Source organism: Notamacropus eugenii, chromosome 2 (genome assembly GCF_028372415.1).
Source record: "Notamacropus eugenii isolate mMacEug1 chromosome 2, mMacEug1.pri_v2, whole genome shotgun sequence".
Taxonomy (NCBI): Eukaryota; Metazoa; Chordata; class Mammalia; order Diprotodontia; family Macropodidae; genus Notamacropus; species Notamacropus eugenii.
In genome coordinates this window covers 528,716,240-528,736,234 of record NC_092873.1, presented here as the reverse complement: position 1 = coordinate 528,736,234, position 19,995 = coordinate 528,716,240, and the positions used below count along the sequence as shown (strand labels likewise).

Here is a 19,995-nt window from a genome sequence, read left to right as displayed (position 1 = left end):
AAAAAGTAGATACATAATAAATACAAAGTATACAAATAGTAGATACAAAATACATATAAAGTATACAAAAAGTAGATACATAATAAATACAAAGTATACAAAAAGTAGATACATAATACATACAAAGTGATTTCACACACCTGGGAGGTTCAGGAGGGCCTCGAACTTGAACTGGGCTTTGAGGAAAAGTATGTGGTACAGTGGATAGAGGGCTGGGCCTGGAGTCAGGAAGACCTGAGCTCAAATCCAGCCTCAGATATGTACTAGCTGCATAACCCTGGGTAAGTCACTTCACTCTGCTTCAGTTTCCTCATCTGTAAAATGAGTTGGAGAAGGAAATGGCAAACTACTTCAGTATCTTTGCCAAGAAAATTCCCAGTGGGGTCATGGGGAGTCAGACTCCACTGAAATGACTGAAGGATTCTAAGAAGCAGTGACAGGGGAAACGCTCCAGATAGGGAAGACAGCCTGTAAGTGGAAGTGATGGGAGATGGAAACGTGTGTGTGATGAACAGCAAGATGGCCAGCTGGGCTGCAGCACAGAGTTTGGGGAGGAGAATCATTCACCATGGATGATATTTGGCTTTTTGGATGGCTAGAGAGTTACAATTCAGCCCTCAAACGGATACATGGGATTTTTTTGCAAAGCTCTTTGCTACCCTCTGCTGGCCGGAGTGGGGAGTTCTCCGTTGATCACTAACAAAGATGGCTACATATTTCAAAGACCCTTCCTGCTCCAAGCATTCTATGGTCTTTCTTGGAGGTTATGTGAACCCAAGAGAGCTACTGACCATTGCAGGGCACATTCCAGCACATAGCCTTGTTATCCTTCCAAATGAGGGTCCAATGGGACCATGAGCCTTCTCAATCGACCTTCAGGGACAGTGAGGTATACAGAAAGCCTGGTGTTTATTTATTGTTTTAAGGCTAATGATTCATTTACGTTCCTACATCCTCTCATATAATTCTCACAGTCACCCTGTGGAGTAGGTACCCTAGATATGATCCCAGATGAATAGATGAGGAAACCAGAGCTTAGCGAAAGTGACTCACCCATGGTCACAGAGAAAACGTGTCAGAAATGATGCTTACAACACTCTTTCCATTACACCATCCTGCACTGGATTTGTAGTTAGGAGACCTGAGTTCCAGGATCTGCCTCTGCTGCCTACTGGCTGTGTGATCTTAGATAACACATACCCCCCCTCCTCTACAGACCTCAGTTTCTTCCTCTGTAAAATAAGGGAACTAGACCATATGATTGATATTATATTGCATGCTGATTGAGAAAGTCTTTTCCTGGCAAGCCCACAAACTGGGGAAAGTGTCATTTATATCAGCTGATCCTAATCCACAGATCAGGAAAGTGGGACTTAAAGAGTTGGTCCCTTGGGACTAAATGCTAGAACTGGGATTAGGTAAAAGATCTTTCCTGATTGCAGAACCAGATCTTGTTGCCTTCCCCATTTGCCACCCAACCTTTCTTGTGCTTAGGTCCCTTTTGGCTCTGAGTTCTAGGAACTTGCAACGAACAATCACTCAGTAAGCATCCTCTATGTTAGGTGCTAGGGATAGAGAGATGAAAATGATAGGGCACCTCTGCTATCGAGGACCTTACATAAGGTTGGGATAGAGAATGGAGATATAACATGTACATACATGTATGTGTGCAAGTATATATGTATACATATATTATGTGGTATGTATACATGTATATAGTGTATGTATGTATCTATCCACCCATCTATGTCTATGCCTATCTATTCATCCATCCGTCCATCTATTTCTATCCATTTCACCCAGAATTATGTTTGTCCTCTTTTGTCACATTGATGATAAGGGTCTCTAGGTCTTCATAAAATTTTTCTTTGACTTCATCAGGGTTTGTCATGGTGGGAGCATAGGCACTGATGATGGTGGCATGGAGTTTTCCTGTGAGTGGCAATCGCATTGTCATGAGCCTGTCATTCACTTCTTTTGGCAGGTTTACCAGCTTGCTGATTAGATTAGTTTTGATTGCAAAACCCATGCCAGTTTCATGGAGCTCCCCTTCACTGTGCTCACTCCAACTTCAGTAAGCTGGCCTTCATTTGCCAACCTTGTTTCACTCAGGGCTGCTATTTGGATGTGATACCTATTGAGTTCTCTTGCAACAAGAGCAGTCCTTCTTTCAGGTTTACTGGATTTTGTGTTGTTTATTAGTGTGCACATGTTCCCCAAAAAAGGTTTTAGAGAAAAGAAGTATTAGACTGACTCCCAAACTGAAGGTCTACAGAGCCGCTGTGCTGACCTCATTGTTATATGCTTGTGAAACATGGACAGTCTACCAGCGCCATGCCAGGAAACTGAATCTCTTCCATTTGAACTGTCTTAGGAAGATTCTGAGGATCACCTGGCAAGATAAGGTACCAGGCACTGAAGTACTTGCTTGAGCTGAACTGCAAAGCATTCAAACTATTCCTCAGAGAGGACAACTCAATGGGCTGGCCACATTGTTTGAATGTAAAATGTATACTTGCCAAAAAGACTATTTTATGGAGAACTTGTATAAGGCAGGAGATCACATGGTGGTCAGAAGAAACAATACAAGGATACTCTCAAGGTCTCTCTCAAGAACTTTGGATTTGACTGTGCAACATGGGAGACACCAGCACAGGACCACTCAGCATGGCATGCCCACATAAGAAAAGGTGCTGGGCTCTCTGAGTGAAGTAGAATTGAGAAGGCACAAAGTAAATGCAGGATGTGCAAATTTAGAGTACCCACCCCAAATATTCACACAGACTATCTGTGCCCAACCTGTGGTAGAGCATTCCGAGCTCATATTGGTCTGATCAGCCACAGTTGGACACATTGAAATTTCACTTTACAATGGTAATGTCATTTTGGTCCTCTTTGAAGACGAAAGACAACAACTAACTAACTCTATCCATTTATTCATCTATCCACACCCATTCATTCATGTATCTATCCACCTATCTATATCTTTACATCTATCTATCCATTCATCCATATGTCTATCTATGAAGACTATGATAAGAACAAGGTCAAGGTCTACCCCATGATCTCAGGCTCATTATTCCAAAGAGCCCTGCATTTGGAGCTACAAGATCTGGCTCCATGTCCTGCCTTGGTCATTTCCATCACCTGCTTAAGTTTTAGAATAGTTGCTGGTCTGTGTTGGTAGAAGAATTTTCTTTACCAGAAGCTACTTATACTCATGAAATCATAGGTCTAGATCTAGACATATATCTGTATTTATAAAGACAGAAACCAGGTGTATGAAAATTTCCTAATGAACTTGTTATAATATGTATGTATGTGTGTGTACATAACATATGTGTGTGTATATAGTATAAATAGTAGGTGACCCTGAGCAAGTCATTTGACCTTCCAGAGAAACCTCAAGTATCTAATTTATAAAAGGTAAGGAGCTGGACAAATGGTCTCCAAGGTAAATTAGAAACTAAATGTAGATGATGGGTCGAGTTCTAGATCAGGGATCTCTGGCCTTTTCTTCATCATAGCCCCTTTGGCTGATCAGTGTGGTGAACCCTTTTCTCCCATTCTCAGGAAGATGTTTTTAAAAGCATAAAATAAAATACCAGGTTTACAGAAGAAGCCAGTTAGATTGAAATGCACTTATCAAGTTACCAGTTCTAAATTTATGATCCTATGATTCTGTAATTTAGGTAAAATGTTCTGAGACATTTGAGGAAGGGGAGAGCCTTTTCCACTTGGGAGAAGGTGTAGGTGGTTTCATTTCTGACTTTGTCACTGACCATCTCCCTCCCTATCTCTCCACTCCCATCTAGACACATTATACCCATCTTTATAAAGAGGGGGTAGATTACATGGCCTCTAAGATCTTGCCAACTCAAAATCTATGATCTTATAGTTCCCCAGCCCAACTAGAGTCTAAACTCCTTGTTTTTCCTGGTTTTATTACTGTTTCTCTGGTTTTAAGTATTTAAAGGTGCATGCATATTTGGAAGGTTACACCTTCTGACTTCCTTTAAGTCCCAGCTAAAATTCTCCCTTCTCCCAGAAGCCTTCCCTTAATACCAGTGTCTCCCTTCTGTGGATTGTGGTTGAGCTCAGTTGTTTGCAAGGTTTCTCCCCTACTTAGAGTCATCTCCTTGAGGGTAGGGATTGTCTTCTGTCTTCCTTTGCATTACTAGCACTTTAACCCAGCACCTGGCATGTAGTAGGGTTGTAATATGTATTTGTTGACTGACAAGGAGAAATGTTATGCTTCATTTTTTTTCAAACTCAAATTCTAAGAACAGAATAGAGAAATGACCAATTCCAGCAAGATGAGTTGGATTTCACTAAAGGGAAGAGTTTACCAAGAAGACCATTAGCTCTTGGGTCTACCCCTGCTAGAATCTGGCCAGAATATTTATTCTCTCTATATAACACAATAACTAAAGCCCAGAACTCTAACTAAGGTAAGGAGATTGTGGCATTGGAACAGGATGCTGGAATTTTGAACGTTCTAACAGCACATGAACTCCTTCAGCAGGTTGGAACAACTGAGGCACATAGCTAAAAAAGCAACTGGCTAAAATGGGAAATTACCAGATGGTGTCCTGTGATCTTTCCCCACATAGTGTTAAACATTTTATTGGAAGGCCCCTTCTGTGCAGTTTTCCCTCATTGCTAGGATGGTCAATTATAGCTCTGCTCCAACCTAGAACTGAGAGGAACAGATTTCATAGGATGGGGGAGGAAGAGAGGAAGGTGAGAATCTAGGACTTGGAAGGGAACTCAGTGGTGATCCACATACCTGAGAGACTGAATCAGTCTCTATCCAATTAGCCTGTAATAGAAAACCTCCACTTATGACCCCTGGCTCCCTCCCAAGTCTTTAAATCTCTGTGTCAAACATTCCAGGTTCCTCCAGCCTATCCCCATATAGTATGAACTTGAATGGATGGATGGATGGATGGATGGATGGATGGATGGATGGATGGATGGATGGATGGATGGATGGAGTATCTGACAGGCCAAGGATGCTGGTAATATGAACTTTTCTTTCTGAATCTTCAGGAACTGTGACTGTAAAACCTTCAGGAGGAGTGGAGTGAGGTCTTTGCCTTTCAGGCTGCCCAGCCATGTTGTCTATGACTTCCAGATCAGAGCTTCTTAACCTAGGGTCAAGAAACTTTTTTTATATCTTGATAACTTTTTTTTTCACATTATCAGTTTCCTTTTTAATATTATGTAAATTGTGTATTTAAAAACTTCATCTTGAGGAGAGCTCTAGAGGTTTTGTTGTTAGTCATGTCTGCATCTTCATGATTCCATTTGAGATTTTCTTTCTTTTTTTAAAAATTTTTTTCTCTTTAATTAATTTATTTATTTTTAGTTCTCAGCATTCATTTCCACAAGATTTTGAGTTCCAAATTTTCTCCCCATCTCTCCCCTCCCCCCACACCAAGACACTGTGCATTCTGATTACCCCTTCCTCCAATCTGTCCTCCCTTCTATCACACCCCTCCCTTGCCTTATCCCCATCTTCTCTCTTTTCTTGTAGGGCAGGATAGATTTCTATACCCCATTACCTGTATTTCTTATTTCCCAGTTTCATGCAAAACCAATTCTCAACATTCTTTCCTAAAACTTTGTGTTCCAACTTCTCTCCCTTCCTCCCTCCTCATCCATCCCCACTGAGAAGGCAAGCAATTCAATATAGGCTATACATGTGTAGTTATGCAAAAGACTTCCATAATAGTCATGTTGTGAAAGACTAACTATATTTCCCTCCATCCTATCCTGCCCACCATTTACTCAATTCTCTCTTTTGACCTTGTCCCTCCCCAAAAGTGTTTACTTCTAATTACTCCCTCCTCCCATTTGCCCTCCCTTCTATGATCCCCCTACACCCCACTTCTCCCCTTCTCCCCTACTTTCCTGTAGTGTAAGATAGATTTTCGTACCAAATTGAGTGTGCATGTTATTCCCTCCTTAAGCCAAATATGATGAGAGTAAGCTTCACTTTTTCCCTCTCACCTCCCCCCTTTTCCCCTTCATTGAAAAAACTTTTTCTTGCCTCTTTTATGAGAGATAATTTCTCCCTTTCCCCTCCCAATATATTCTTCTCTCACCCCTTAATTTTATTATTTTAGATATCATATTTTCCTATTCAACTCACCCTGTGCCCTCTGTGTATATGTATATAATCTTTCCAACTACCCAAATGCTGAGAAAAGTCTCAGGAGTTACAAATATGATCTTTCCATGTAGGAATGTAAACAGTTCAACTTTAGTAAGTACCTTATGATTTCTCTTTCCTGTTTATCTTTTCATGCATCTCTTGATTATTGTGTTTGAATGTGAAATTTTCTATTCAGCTCTGGTCTTTTCATCAAGAATGCTTGAAAGTCCTCTATTTCATTGAATGACCATTTTTTTCCCTTGTAGTATTATACTCAGTTTTGTTGGCTAGGTGATTCTTGGTTTTAGTCTTAGTTCCTTTGACTTCTGGAATATCATATTCCAAGCCCTTCAATCCCTTAATGTAGAAGCTTCTGGATCTTGTATTTCTACAATATTTGAATTGTTTCTTTCTGGCTGCTTGCAATATTTTCTTCTTGACTTAGGAACTCTGGAATTTGGTTACAACAGTTATAGGAGTTTTTCTTTTCAGATCTCTTTCAGGTGGTGATCAGTGGATTCTTTCAATATTTATTTTACCCTCTGGTTCTAGAATATCAGGGCAGTTTTCCTTGATAATTTCATGAAAGATGATGTCTAGGCTCTTTTTTTTTTTTTTTATCATGGCTTTCAGGTAGTCCCAAAATTTTTAAATTTTCTCTCCTGGATCTATTTTCCAGGTCAGCTGTTTTTCCCATGAGATATTTCACCTTGTCTTCTATTTTTTCATTCTTTTGGTTTTGTTTTGTGATTTCTTGGTTTCTCACAAAGTCATTAGCTTCCATCTGCTCCATTCTAATTTTTAAAGAACTGTTTTCTTCAGCGAACTTTTAAACTTCCTTTTCCATTTGGTTAATTCTGCTTTTTAAGGCATTCTTCTCCTCATTGGCTTTTTTGACCTTTTGTGCCATTTGGGTTAGTCTGTTTTTAAAGGTGTTTTCTTCTTCAGCATTTTTTGGGTCTCCTTTAGCAAGTTGTTGACTTGCTTTTCATGATTTTCTTTCATCACTCTCTTTTCTCTTCCAAATTTTTCCTCCACCTCTTTTACTTGATTTTCAAAATTCTTTTTGAGCTCTTCCATAGCCTGAGACCATTGCATAATTTTTTGGAGGTTTTGGATGTAGAAGCCTTGACTTTTATGTCTTCCTCTGATCATATATGTTGTTCTTCATCTGAAAGGATGGAAGAAAATACCTGTTCACCAAGAAGGTAACCTTCTATAGTCTTATTTTTCCCTTTTTGGGGCATTTTCCCAGCCAGTTACTTGACTTTTGAGTCCTTTGTCAATTGGAGGGTATACCTGTAAGTTCTCAGTGTCTCCAAGATGACACAATCAAGGGAGATGAGTTTACTCCTCTCCTGACCTGCACTCTAGTCTGGGAGCAACCACAAGTTTTTCTGCCCAAGATCTGTGAGTAGGATTCCTTCTCCACAATCACCACCATCTCCACCACACCAGTGTTCCTCCTCACCTCAGGACTTCCACTCAGGGCTGAGATCCAGATCAGCCTCTCAAATTCCCCCAGGGTCTTTAGGCCGAGGGCTTCAAAAATGGATGCTGCTGTGACAGTGGCTGCCGTCACCCTGGGGCCAGTGCGGGATCTCACTCCCTTTTCACCCAGGTGAAAGAGTTTTCTTACTAACCTTTGAAGCTGTCTTTGGTATTTGTGGGCTGAGAAATCTGCAAACTGCAGCTGCTACCCATGATTCCATACCTGCAAGCCTGCTCTGGTTCTGTCCCTGCCACACCACATGACCAAGGCTGGGCTGCGCTCTGCTCTGAGCCCGTGTGATTGACCTTTCCTTGTCAGCCTTTCAGGATGTCTTGGACTGGAAACCTCTTTCATTCTGTCATTTTGTGGCTTCTGCTGCTCTAGAATTTGTGAAGAGTGATTTTTTACAGGTATTTTATGGGCTATGGGGGTAGAGCTAGAACAGATCCATCCTTCTAGTCTGCCATCTTGGCTCCCCCAGCCATTTGGGGTTACCTTGACAGAGATACTGGAATGATTTGCCATTTCCTTCCCCAGATCATTTTACAGATGAGGAAACTGAGGCAAACAGGGTGGTCTTGCCCATGGCCACACAGAGAAGAAGTGTCTGAGGCTGGATTTGAACTCAGGTCTTTCTGACTCCAGGCTGGGCACTTTTTCCACTGCACCATAGGTTTTACCAGACTTTCCAAGGGGTCAAAGACACAGGAAAGGTTAAAAGTCCCTGCTCTAGAATGTAACACATCCTATAAGATCATCATGTATGTGTCTATATGTGTGTATATACGTGTATGAGTATGTGGGTGTGTAGTTGTGGTGTTTGAGTGGGATATATATATCCATGTCAGGGAAATATATAAGTATGTGGTATTTGGTATGTGATATTTGGTATGTGTGTTTATGTGTGTTTCATGTGTGTCTGTTTGTCTATGTATGTGTGTATGGACGTAGGGAGTATATGAATGTGTGAGTATTGGTGTGTGGTGTTTGATGTGTGTTTGTGTGTCTATGTATGTATGTATGGGTGTAGGGGAGGTGTATGAGTGTGTGGGTGTAGGTTTGTGATGTTTCAGTGGCATGTGTGTGATGTGTGCATGCATATGGTATGGGTGGTGTATGAGAGTGTGGGGGTGTGGTTATCTATTTATGTGTATGGTGACAGTGCATGCATGTGCATACATGCATGTGGGCATATAAATGTGGGGAAGGAAGGATGACTGTGGGTGTGTGTGTGTGGTGTTTGAGTGTTGTATGTGATGTTTGGGTGGTGTGTGTATGCATTTGGGTGTGTGTGTCTATGTGTATATGAGGTGTGTGTGGTGTATGTGCATGTTGTGAGTGTGAGGTGTGTGTGGTGTGTATATGGTGTATGTGTGCATGTGGGGGGTGTCTATGTGGGTGTGAGATGTGTGTATGTATGTGCATGTGGGGGTGTGGTATGTGTGCTTATGTGTGCACGCACATGTGTGTGTGTGGTGCGTGTGTGCATGTGGGGGGTGTCTATGTGCATGTGGAGGGGGTGTGCGTGTGTGTTCCTGGGATCTCTAAGGTCCCATCAGCCTGTGATACTTTGTGACTTGGGGATCTGGAGGTCCATAGTCTCCCCATCTGCCTGGGGTCCCCAAGAAGCCCCTAGAGACTAGACTAGACAGACACTGCCCTGCTGCTGCAGGCCACCAGGTGGCAGTGGTCAGCTCCTAGTGTTTCTTGTATCATGATGGTCCCATGGTCCAGGAGAAGGGATAAGGAAATCATTGACTGTGGTCTGTGTTGAGAGTGGGAAGGCAGCAATGGTTTGGGGAAAGAACCCCTGGGTTTGGAGTTGGAGAAGTGGCCTCAATTCCAATCCTGCCAATCGTGCCCTGGGGGTTGTGGGACAGATGTTTCCTCTTTCTGGGTTTCAGGATGCTCAGGGAGGGAGGGGTGGTGTCTTAAGGATCCAAGAACCTGGGGTCTAATCCCATTCTTGTGATGGGCTAAGTCACAACTTCTCTGAGCCTTAACTTTCTCATCTGTAAAATGAGGGTTTGGATTAAATGACCTCAGAGCTTCCTTCAGCTTAAAGCAGTGGTCCTGTGATCTCACAAGGCAGGGGGTACAGGAGGGAGGATGCTGCACGGGCTTTGGGGTCAAAGGACTTAGATTCAAGATCCCTCTGAGGGTCACTGCCTGTGCGACTCTGGTAAGACCACTAAGCCTCTCTGGGCTTTCCCCTCTTTGAGACAAGGGGGCCGGTCGACATAGCCACCGGGATCCCTTCAAGCTCTAGGTCCAGGACACAGTAGCAATAGAAGATTCTGGAATTTCTCTACAGACCTAAAAATACCAGACTTTTTTGGGAGATTGCTGAACACCACAGCAACCCAGGAGCCATGATTCCTGGAGGCCTGATGTCGGGAGTCCCTTCTCAGTTCTGCGGCCAAAACTGGCTTTGTCTGCACTGGGGAAACCCAGAGTCTGAACCAAAGCTGGCCAAGGCCTAGAATGGGCCTTGAATTCCCAGGATTACGGATGCATCAGGACCAGACCAGACCTTCTGGCACTTTCCTAAGGGATTCAGCTCTCCTTGGCTTCCATGGAAAAGTATTAAGGTAGCTGGGAAATGGTTAATAACTGATTCTCAACAACAAAAACCTCAAAATACCATAAGCCTGACACTCTCAAATTTAATCTGCATCATTCTCCTTTTCTCCATCAATTTTTTTAAGTCCAGACCATCAACAAAATAATAAATCAAGCTCCAATTCATAGCATTTGCTGATTTCAGAAATGTAAATTCCCCCACTAAAAAGCTGCCATCAGCTCTTGGTAAGGGCTGGCTCTGGCCCGCCCTGCCATGATGTGACATGGGTCCCAGTGGATACCAACCACAAAAGTCACAACCTCACAATGTTTGCACATCATGGAATGTGACATCAACCAATGACCAAGCATTTATAAAATGACCCCTATGGGAGGCAAAGATGAATATGAGATAGTCCCTGCCCTCAAGGAACTTCCATTCTGTCAGGGAAGAAATGTCTGAACTGAAAATGAGACATGACCCTTTTGGTAATCCATTCCCTTGGGTCCTAAAACTACCTGCATTTGCAAGAAAAATTCAGGCATCAGACTAGTAATGTAATCTAGAAAAGGCCTTTGTCCTTGGAACTGGGGTTGGCCAAGCTAGCAGAAGGCTCAGAGAAACAGGGAAAACAGAACTGATCACTATGACTGGTCCCCTAGAATAACCCAATGCCCTTCATGCAACCAGGATATACATCTGAGTATGTAAAATAGGTACATAAAAAATGTAAAGTGATCTCATGAGGATGTGGGAGGCCTTGGCATCTGGGGAGTGGTCAGGATGGGCCCTTTGTGGAGGGAGGCATTGAACGTGAACACAAAAGAAAACTAGGGATTCCAAGAGATAGGAGGGAGGAGGGCATTCCAGGCCTAGGAGACGGCCTGTGCAAAGGAGATAGGAGATGGACTGAGTCACTTATTAAACCTGAGTGCTAGGTGCTGTGCTTTGCAAAGAGAGTTCCTGCTCACATTCTAATGAGGGAACTGTTTTATTGGCCCAGAGGACAGAGCCTGGAGCAGTGGATGGAGAAATAGAAGGAATGTTGAGGCTGGATGTCAACGGTCCCCCTGTGAAATGGGCTGACTCTACATCGCTAGTGACAGCAGAGGGGGCATGATCACTTGCTGGGGAGGTTGTAGCAGAAATTCCTCATCAAGGATGTGTTGGATTAGTTGGCCAATGAACTCCGTTTCAACTCTGAGAATCTAGGATTCTCTTGGAATCTTGGACTCTGCCCTCCACACTTAGAAGGTCAGTGTGGTGTTGGGGCTAGCCTGATGGACCTGAAGGCAGGAAGGACCCTCCTAGTTACTTTGTGTACCCTGAGCAAGCCTCTTAATGTCTTTGAGCCTCAGTTTCCCCATTTGTCAAGGGGGGATAATAACAGACTCTCTCTTCCAGGCTTATGAGACTCAGAAGAATTAGCACCTGTAAAGTGCTTTGGAAACAATAAAGTACCCTGTGAATGCCAGCTATTATTATTCTCACACTGGTGTGTGGCTTTTGCAAAATCTTAGCAGAGATTTCAGAAGCCACAATAAATGTGTTTCCTTTCTTACTGTCTCTGGCTGACTCACACTCTACATGTAACTCCTCCACCTAAGGAGGCAGGGTTGTTTTTACTGCAGCTGCAAGTAGGGATGCTGGGTGATTCAGAGTGGGAGAAGATCAGAGAAGCAGTAAACACAGAAAGGGACTTTTTCTCCTCAGGGCCATGAGAATCCTCCCCCTATTGCCCAAGAGGGGGCACAACACTGACCTGATCCTGATCAGACCTGATGTCTTGAAGTGCCCATATCCCATGCCCAGAACTAAATCTAAAACAGCCACCCTGCCCTACAAAAACAGACCATGGAATCACAGATCACAGTTGGAAAAGACCTCAAAGGCCATTGAATCAGACTCTTTAATTTAATTTAGAGATGAAGATACAGAGGGCCAGAGAGGCCATAGAATCAGAGATTGAGAGATAGGTTCTCATCTGGCCCATCTCCCTCATTTTGCTAATTAGGAAAATTGAGGGTGAGGTTACTTCATCTCAAGTGCAGGTCACCCAGCTAGTGAGCATCAGAAGCAAGACTTGAACCCGGCTCCTCGGACCCAGAATTTCAAGTCAGAAATCACTGAAATGACTGCACAATGACAAAAAAGTCAGAGTAGCATAGGATGACAAGATGCTTTTTCCCCTGTACAATACTGAAAAGGTGGCATGTTGTGATGGAAAGAATATTGGACCTTGAGTCCAGAAAACTTGTGTGAAAATTTAGCTTTGCTGTGTGTGACCTCTCAGCACCTCCATTTCCTTATCTGTAAAATGGGAGTTATAATATCTGCTCCACTTTACTCACAGGGTTTTTGGTCAGACACAAATGAGATAATCTGAGTAAAGTGGTTTGCTCCCTTTAAAAAGTCATGGAAATGTCAGTTATCATCCTGAAGAACCATCGGGCTTCAGCGCATCCAAGCCTGTTCTCAAAATACTCAAAATGTTCTGGAGAGAGAGAGCTGAGAACCTTGTTAGCAGTGACAGAGCTTTAGTCTCTTGGCTCCTCCCCAGAGGGAGGGCTTGGGAGACCATGCTTCCTTCAGGAAGAGGAGAGGCTGGGTTTCATGAGGGTTTTCTTTCCAATCTGTAGATAATTATTGACTTGAGGTATCATTTCCTTAGAGGTTTCAGTTTTGCCCCGGTCTTTCCCTACCATGATCCTACAGGCAGGTAGGTCCTAGAGACAGTGTGGTGGAGTGGATAGAGCAATGGCTTTGGAGTCAGGAACACCTAGGCTCCAAATGCATCTCAGATCCTGATTAGCTGAGCAACCCTGGGCAAGTCAGTTTTTTCTTCTTGTAGAGTGGAAGGGTTGGATTCAATGCCTCTGAGCCACCTTCCACCTCTAAATCGATGACCCTTTGACTTCAGACAATGATTCCAATGGATCCACAGTCTCACAGATTGACCTGTTCCTTCTAAAAGGAGAACTACCTATCTGGCCACACCTTGTCACATATACTACTCCTACCCTTGTTCCCATAAGCCTTCCTCAAGATGGCCTAGAGCAGGGAATGGGTGGGCCTTTGTCCAGTTCTCCCAAGGACCTTCTATCCTTTTATCCCTTGCTCTTGCTACATGACTAGCCCATCTCCCTTTCCAATCACTTGTCTTTTTGATGATACATTTAGATCACTATGTCTACCAGGAGACTGTCCATTTCCCTTTGGACAACTCAGAATTTTTATTCCCCAGAGATTGTAGTAACTTATGATTTTATATCATATAGCATCACTGTAATACTAGTGATGTTTTTTGTTTGTTTGCAGGAGAACCTTGGCATCATTGAAAGGACCAATTTCCCAATCTCAACCATTCATTTGCTCCAACTCAATTCTGGTCTCATCTGAAGTATTTATCTAAGATTAATGAATGGTATATGTTACTCTAGTTTAATAATGTGTTTAGTAGGTGTTTCTATGATGGCAATCATATAAAAGTGTTAGAACTTTTTATTAAAGAAGCTCTTGCACATACACACACTCACACATACTCACACCTAAGTGACCCTGGACAAAGTCATTTCTCCCAGTTCCAATTTCCTCTTCTGTAAAATGAAGACCAGTTAAAAGACCTTTAGAACAGCCAAGGAAAGAGATAATAAGAGTAGACTAAGATTTCCAGGATATAGGAAGCAAAGAAGAGTTAGAATGGAAAGGAAGAAAGAGAGGTAAAAAAATTAAGAAAAGAACACTGGATTTGGCTTCAAATCCTGACACCACTACTTACTATGTGATCTTGTTGAATCATTTCAACTCTTAAAACTTGGTTTCTTCTTTCTTAAAGTAAGGAGTTTGCTCTAGATGATGAAGAAAGGAAATATTTCTACCCTTATTTAATACGATATTCCTTCATTCATTCATTCAACAAATATTAGCCTTCTACTGTGTGCTAATTGCTAAATGAGATGTTCATTATAAATAAGTTTCCCTACTCTCCACAGCTATGTTTTATCGAGGTTTTCTATCTCTCCAATCATGTCTTAAACATCTTCTCTCTCAAACAGGGGAGTAAGCTTCTTGGGTGAAGGGACAATCCAGCATTTTGTTTTCTCCTAATTACTGACATCAGTGTTTGTGGTTGTACTTAGCTCCTGCATTTCCCAATAAAGGAACAAATCAACTTCGTAGACCAACCAGAAGTGATTTTGAAGACAGATGCGCAGAAGCTGAGAATCGGAAGCGACCAGTCTATCTCTTGTTGGAACCATAATCCTTGTCACAGTCCAGCCAATAAGTGTTCACACCACTTGTGTCTGAAGACCACCAGTGACCAACAACCCATTACCTCCCAAGGAAGCTTACTCCGCACTGGGACAACTCTAACTGGGACAAAATTTTTCTTAATATCAAGCTTAACTTTTTCCCTTTTCAGCTTGCACCTAATGCTCTGGATTCTGGCCCTGGGGGTCAAAGAGAATGAGTCTGATCCCTTTTCCATATTATAGATTTTAAAATACTTGAAAAAAAGTTCTTATACACCTCTTGTAGTTTCTCGTCTCTGTAGTTAAAAATCCTTTATTCTTTCAACCTATCTGCCTGTGGCCAGAACTCTTCATTCTGTTTGCTCTCCTCTGGACACTTCTCAAAATATCAATGTCCTCTCTAACCCATGGCACCCAGAATGACTTCCACACTCCAGTGTTGGGCTAATAATTGCGGAGTGTAGAAGGTTCATCACTTCCTTATTCTTGGAAGCTGTGGCTTTCTTAATGGAAGTAGATTTTCCATATCATATTGTTGATTCACATTCAGTGAAACCCCTTTTTTTTGTGGATTTTGTTTGCAGTTGACCAAAACCCTAAGATTTCTTCCAGATGAACTGTTATCCAGTGACGACATCATGTTTCTTGTCTGACCAAAAAAAAAATGTTTCTTGACTGACTGACCATCACAGTCCTGTCCTTTGAAAACTGATTATTTGAACCCAGAAGATTTTAAATTGATGTCTGTTACATTTCATCTTTTATGACTTCACCAGATATTCTGGTCTGCTGAACTTTTCAATTCTGCCCCTCTCACTCAAAGTGCTAGCCAACCTTCCCCATTTTGAGTCAATCGCAAATGTGATAAGCATGCTGTCTGTGCCCTTATCCAGATCATTGATAGAAATGAGAGCCAGTGTAGTGCAGTGGGGTTTTCTTAGAGCTGTATTAGCAAAAACAAGAAGATGAAAGATGGGAAAGGACTTTTGCTTTGGTTGAATGGGACAATAACTGGTGATGGAGAGAAGACAGAACTGTTCAGTTATTATTTTGTTCCATTTTTTCTGCCAAGGAGAAGGATGTTTGGAATGGGAAGGACTGAAAAAAAATGGTTCATGGGAAGTTGAAAGAAAAATAAGGAGGGGAATTATAATCAATCAATTAATCTACAAGTATTTTTAAGCACTTACTGTGTGCCAGGCTGACCAAGATAAACTGTATCCTTTGATAGTATAAAGAACTGATGAATGTGACTGCTAAGTCACTATTAGGGATCTCTGAAAGCTCATGGAGAATCAGAGAGAACCTGAAGAAGATCCTGCTGGAGAGGAGAAGAGCAAAGGTCCGAAATTTCAAAAAAAAGAAGATGAAGGAGCCTGGAAGCTCTGCCAGTGAGCTTGACTTCAGTTCCTGGAAAAATTCTAGACTATCAGCAATATTCTAGGGAATATCTAGATAAGAAAGCAGTGTGATCCAAAAGAGCCCATGTCTTCATCAAGTACAAGTCCTGCCACACTCATGTCCTTCCTTTTTTGTCAGGGTCATTACAGTAGATCAGAGGAATGATCTTAGTATGCCAACTGAGCAAAAAGTAGAAATCTGCAGTTGTAGTAACTGAGTTCTCCTAGGCTTTCCTACCAGCTTGAAACAAGAGTAGCTAACCATAGAAGAATGTGGAATCCCTAGACCTAGACAGCACAGAAATGGCACCAGCAGCCACCTGTTTTGCAGAGACAATGGGGGAGGGTGTAATGGGAATAATGTTGGATCACATGCTGTGCAGCCACAAGTAAGACATTTCATGTCATCAAGCCTCACTGTCCTCATCTGTAAAATAAATTTGATAATTGTGCCTTTAGAATTTACCCCCCAGGATTGTTAGGATCAAATGAGATTGTTTGATTATACTTTAAAACACTATATGAATGTTAGGTATTTTCATTGGATGGTGTAGATACATAAGATTTTGAACTGGAAGCATACTAGTACACTTGAAAGACCAGTGACTTTGGACCACTCCAGTGCTTATGTAGCTCACAAAAGTTGTGAAATAGCCTTATCCCACCCCTCCTCCCACTGAGGAGTCAAGTCCCCAGAGCTAGTTACATCTCCCCCTCAGAGTTCTAGGGGTCAATTCTGAGGAATCAGGGGGGATTCACTAATATTGTTGACTCAAGACCCCACCGATATCCTTCCCCTGCCTCTAGATTATAAGTTGGGAATCATTTAGCCAGCAAACTATAAGTAGCTTTTAGAAAAGACTTTGTTTATTATTATTAGTAAATAAGATAATACAATAAGAATGATTGGGGGAAAAAATTCCTCCTTAAACAGTTATGAAACACTTTCCCATAAATACAAACAGAATCCAAGGGAAAGTGGACTCAAACTTAGAAGGTGTATGAGGCAAAAGGTGAACTCCCACCCCTTCATGGGATGTCCAGGAATCTCCCCTCAAGCAGGGTGAGTCTGTGTCCAGTCCTTGGCTCCTGATGGGGCCCCAAGGATCTAATGCAAGAGCACCAGCAGGAAGATGGAAGGTCAAAATAGGTATTTGCAAGGGGTGGGATAGAGAAGGAAATGTGGCTGAGGTTCAACCCAAAGCTCCTTCTACCACTTCCTCACGCCCACCAAGGAAGCCAGACTTCCTCTAAGTTCTGGAATCCTCCCATTCCAGTTAATTTGATGCTTTTATTCAAGACCCAGAGGGCAGAACAAAACTCCCCAGCCAACTGGGGCAGACTTCTTGTCTGATGTCATCAAGTGACTTTCAGAGACTTCTGGGCCTTAGTCTGAGGCCCGTAATTGAGATTTATAGACTGGGCATCCTTTCAACTACTTCCAATTGAGTGAGGTCAAATTAATCTATCTCTCTCTCTCTCTTTCACTCTCTCTCTCTTTCACTCTCTCTCTCACTCTCTCTCTCTTTCACTCTCTCTCTCTCTCTCACTCTCTCTCTCTTTCACTCTCTCTCTCTCTCTCACTCTCTCTCTCTCTTTCACTCTCTCTCTCTCTGTCTCCCATCATCATACACTTACATAGGTCACCTTGTGGAGTCCTAGCCACAGGCCTGGGAATTAATTAAGACATTGATTATTTAATTATTATACTTCCTACTTCTGTGACACTGGACAAATCACCTAAGCTTCCTGGGCCTCAGCTTCCTCTCCCATAAAATGAAATTCCTGGACTAGACAGACTTGACTGTGTCTTCCAGATCCCTCAGTCATCTAGTTCAAACTCCCTCCTTTCTCTAGGCCAAGGAATTGAGGTTCAAAGAAAGTAAGGGATTAGCCCAGGTTAACAAGGGAAAGAGGTAGAAGAGCTGGGGTCAGAAGGAGCAAGGAAGTGGGGAAAGCATTTCTTAGGTGCCTGTATGTGCCTAAACCCTTTACCAATGTTATCATTCTACCCTCACGATGCTGGGAGATAGATAGGTGTGATTATCATGCCCATTTTACAGATGAGGAAAATGAGGCAAGCAGAGAAATGACCTGCCCAGGGTGACACAGCTGCTAAAGGTCTGAGTTCAGATTTGGACTAGGTCTTCCTGACTCCAGGCCAGCCCACCATCCATTACGCTTCTTGGACAATCGGAACCCAGGTCCTTAGACCAGCTATTACCCAGCTCCATGATGAGTTCTGGGATTTTACTACAGCCTGGAAATTAAATTAAAAGATGCTGGAAGCGGCCACGCCCTATTAGGTTACCTATGTAATGCATCCTGATGCTTACAAATGGATTAAATCACTAATTCATTTATCCTCACGTCTATGAGGTTCTGTCTTTATTATTCCCATTTGGTAGATGATTAAACTCAGACCAAGAGAGCTTATGTGAGAAAAGATGACCCATTCTAGAGTGAAAGGGCCCTGAGGGGTCACCTGGTGCACTGGTCTCATTTTGCAGATTAGAAAATTGAGGCCCAAAATAATTTTAACAGCTTGTCCAAAGTCACATAGAGCAAAATGGTGGGACTTGAACCCATGTCTTCTGACTCTAAGTCATTCATTCATGTAGTTATTGATTCTACACATGTTTATTAAGCACCTACTATGTGCCGAGTGCTGGACTAGACACTGAGAAGGAAAGGAAAAAGAGCGTCTCTGGAAGGTCCAGGAGTTCAGGAAAAGGCTCCCATGAGGCGTAGTACCTGAGCTGAGCCTACAAGGGCTCAGGGGATTCCCAGAAGCCAAGGTGAGGAAGGAGAGGCTGGGGGCAACAGCAGAGTGCCAGGTTTTCCTCCAGCTTTGCCTGCTCTGGTCAGTGGCTTTTGGCCCTCCTCTCACCATACCCATTCTCCCTGTATCTCTGAGCTAAGACAACACAGTGGCTCCCTGCAGTGGAATGGCCTCTGTTCTCCTGTAGACTCCAGCCTCTTGGGAGAGTCTAACAGAAAGGAGATGGAGAGAGGATAATGGTCCCTCCCAAAAGTCCTGTTGCTTGATTTGGGTCAGGGTGGGACTTCTGCCAGCTGCTGGGCACAGCTGCCAAAGGATGGACAGTGCTGTCAGCACCATCCCAGTTTGTGAGACCTGGCATCGCCTTCCCTCCTTCCACCCTGAGCTGGGCTGCACCCACTTCCCACACCCAACTCTCCCAGGCTAAGGTAATGACTCACTCCTTTGTTTCACCTCCTGGAGAATTATTGGTTTGAATGTTTCCTCTCTCCTTCCTGGGTGGCTCTGTTTACCCCAAGGAGGATAAACAGGGCTCTAACGAGTAATTATGAATAATACCTTGTAGTATCAAAGCATCTTCCTTCAGAGAAGCCCGGGGCTTTTGGCAGAGATTCGTGATGCTGATCTTTCTGGGATGGCCAGAAGGGATGGATGCTTGGTTCACTGAAGTACCAGAGGGCTGAAGCATTGAACAGTGTGGCTCAGTTACTTGTCCCAGGGTACAGCCAGGTCTCATTGGCTTAATTGTGACTGGAATCCTGAAAACTGTGGTCTTGTGGGAGCCATGAAATGACAAGGTGTCAGCTCAGAGAAGTGAAGAACCTCCTAATGCATCCATCCCAAAACGAAATAGGCTCTTTTGTGAGGTAATGAGTTCCCTGTCACTGGTGATACTCAGAGAAAGAGCAGATTATCACTTGTTATGGATTTTGGACAAATAATAACCGTAACTAGGAAATAAACATTTATGCATCACTTACTGCATGCCAGACACTGCGCTAAAGCCTTTACAAATAAATAGGATCTCAGCTGATCTTCACAACAGCCCTGGGAAGTAGGTTATTGTAGTTCTATAATTATATATGTAATAAAATATATAAGATTATGTGCTACAATTACTACATCATTATATGCTACAATTATACGATGTACTATTTACCACATATAATCATGCTTATCGTATATCATATACTCTATGTACTACTAATAAATTATGTATTATAATTACTATAGAACATTGTAGTTCAACATTATATACTATACCGATCACATAATCAAAGATTTTTTATACAATTTCTAGATTGTAGAAGGGATTTGTGTTTCAGACAGGAGTGGAGAAGGAGAA

General features: G+C 42.6%; 1 protein-coding gene and 1 long non-coding RNA gene across 9 annotated transcripts in view; both read left to right on the top strand.

The window, feature by feature from the left end:
- Positions 1-19,995, top strand: part of WLS (Wnt ligand secretion mediator) — a 207,855-nt gene that overhangs the window by 137,942 nt on the left and 49,918 nt on the right. The window contains exon 12 of one of the 8 annotated variants that reach the window (XM_072649804.1): positions 14,355-19,882. The exons of 6 other annotated variants lie outside the window; for them this stretch is intronic. In XM_072649804.1, coding sequence (XP_072505905.1) covers positions 14,355-14,476 — 122 coding nt within the window. In that variant the 3' untranslated portion in view covers positions 14,477-19,882. Of the gene's footprint in view, positions 1-13,533; positions 13,569-14,354; positions 19,883-19,995 lie in introns of those variants that run through there. One more of the 8 variants, XM_072649807.1, reaches the window with a different exon arrangement.
- On the top strand, positions 31-11,689 carry LOC140530307 (uncharacterized). The gene is made up of 2 exons (XR_011975894.1): positions 31-10,243; positions 11,219-11,689. It is a non-coding gene; the product is annotated as an uncharacterized lncRNA (long non-coding RNA).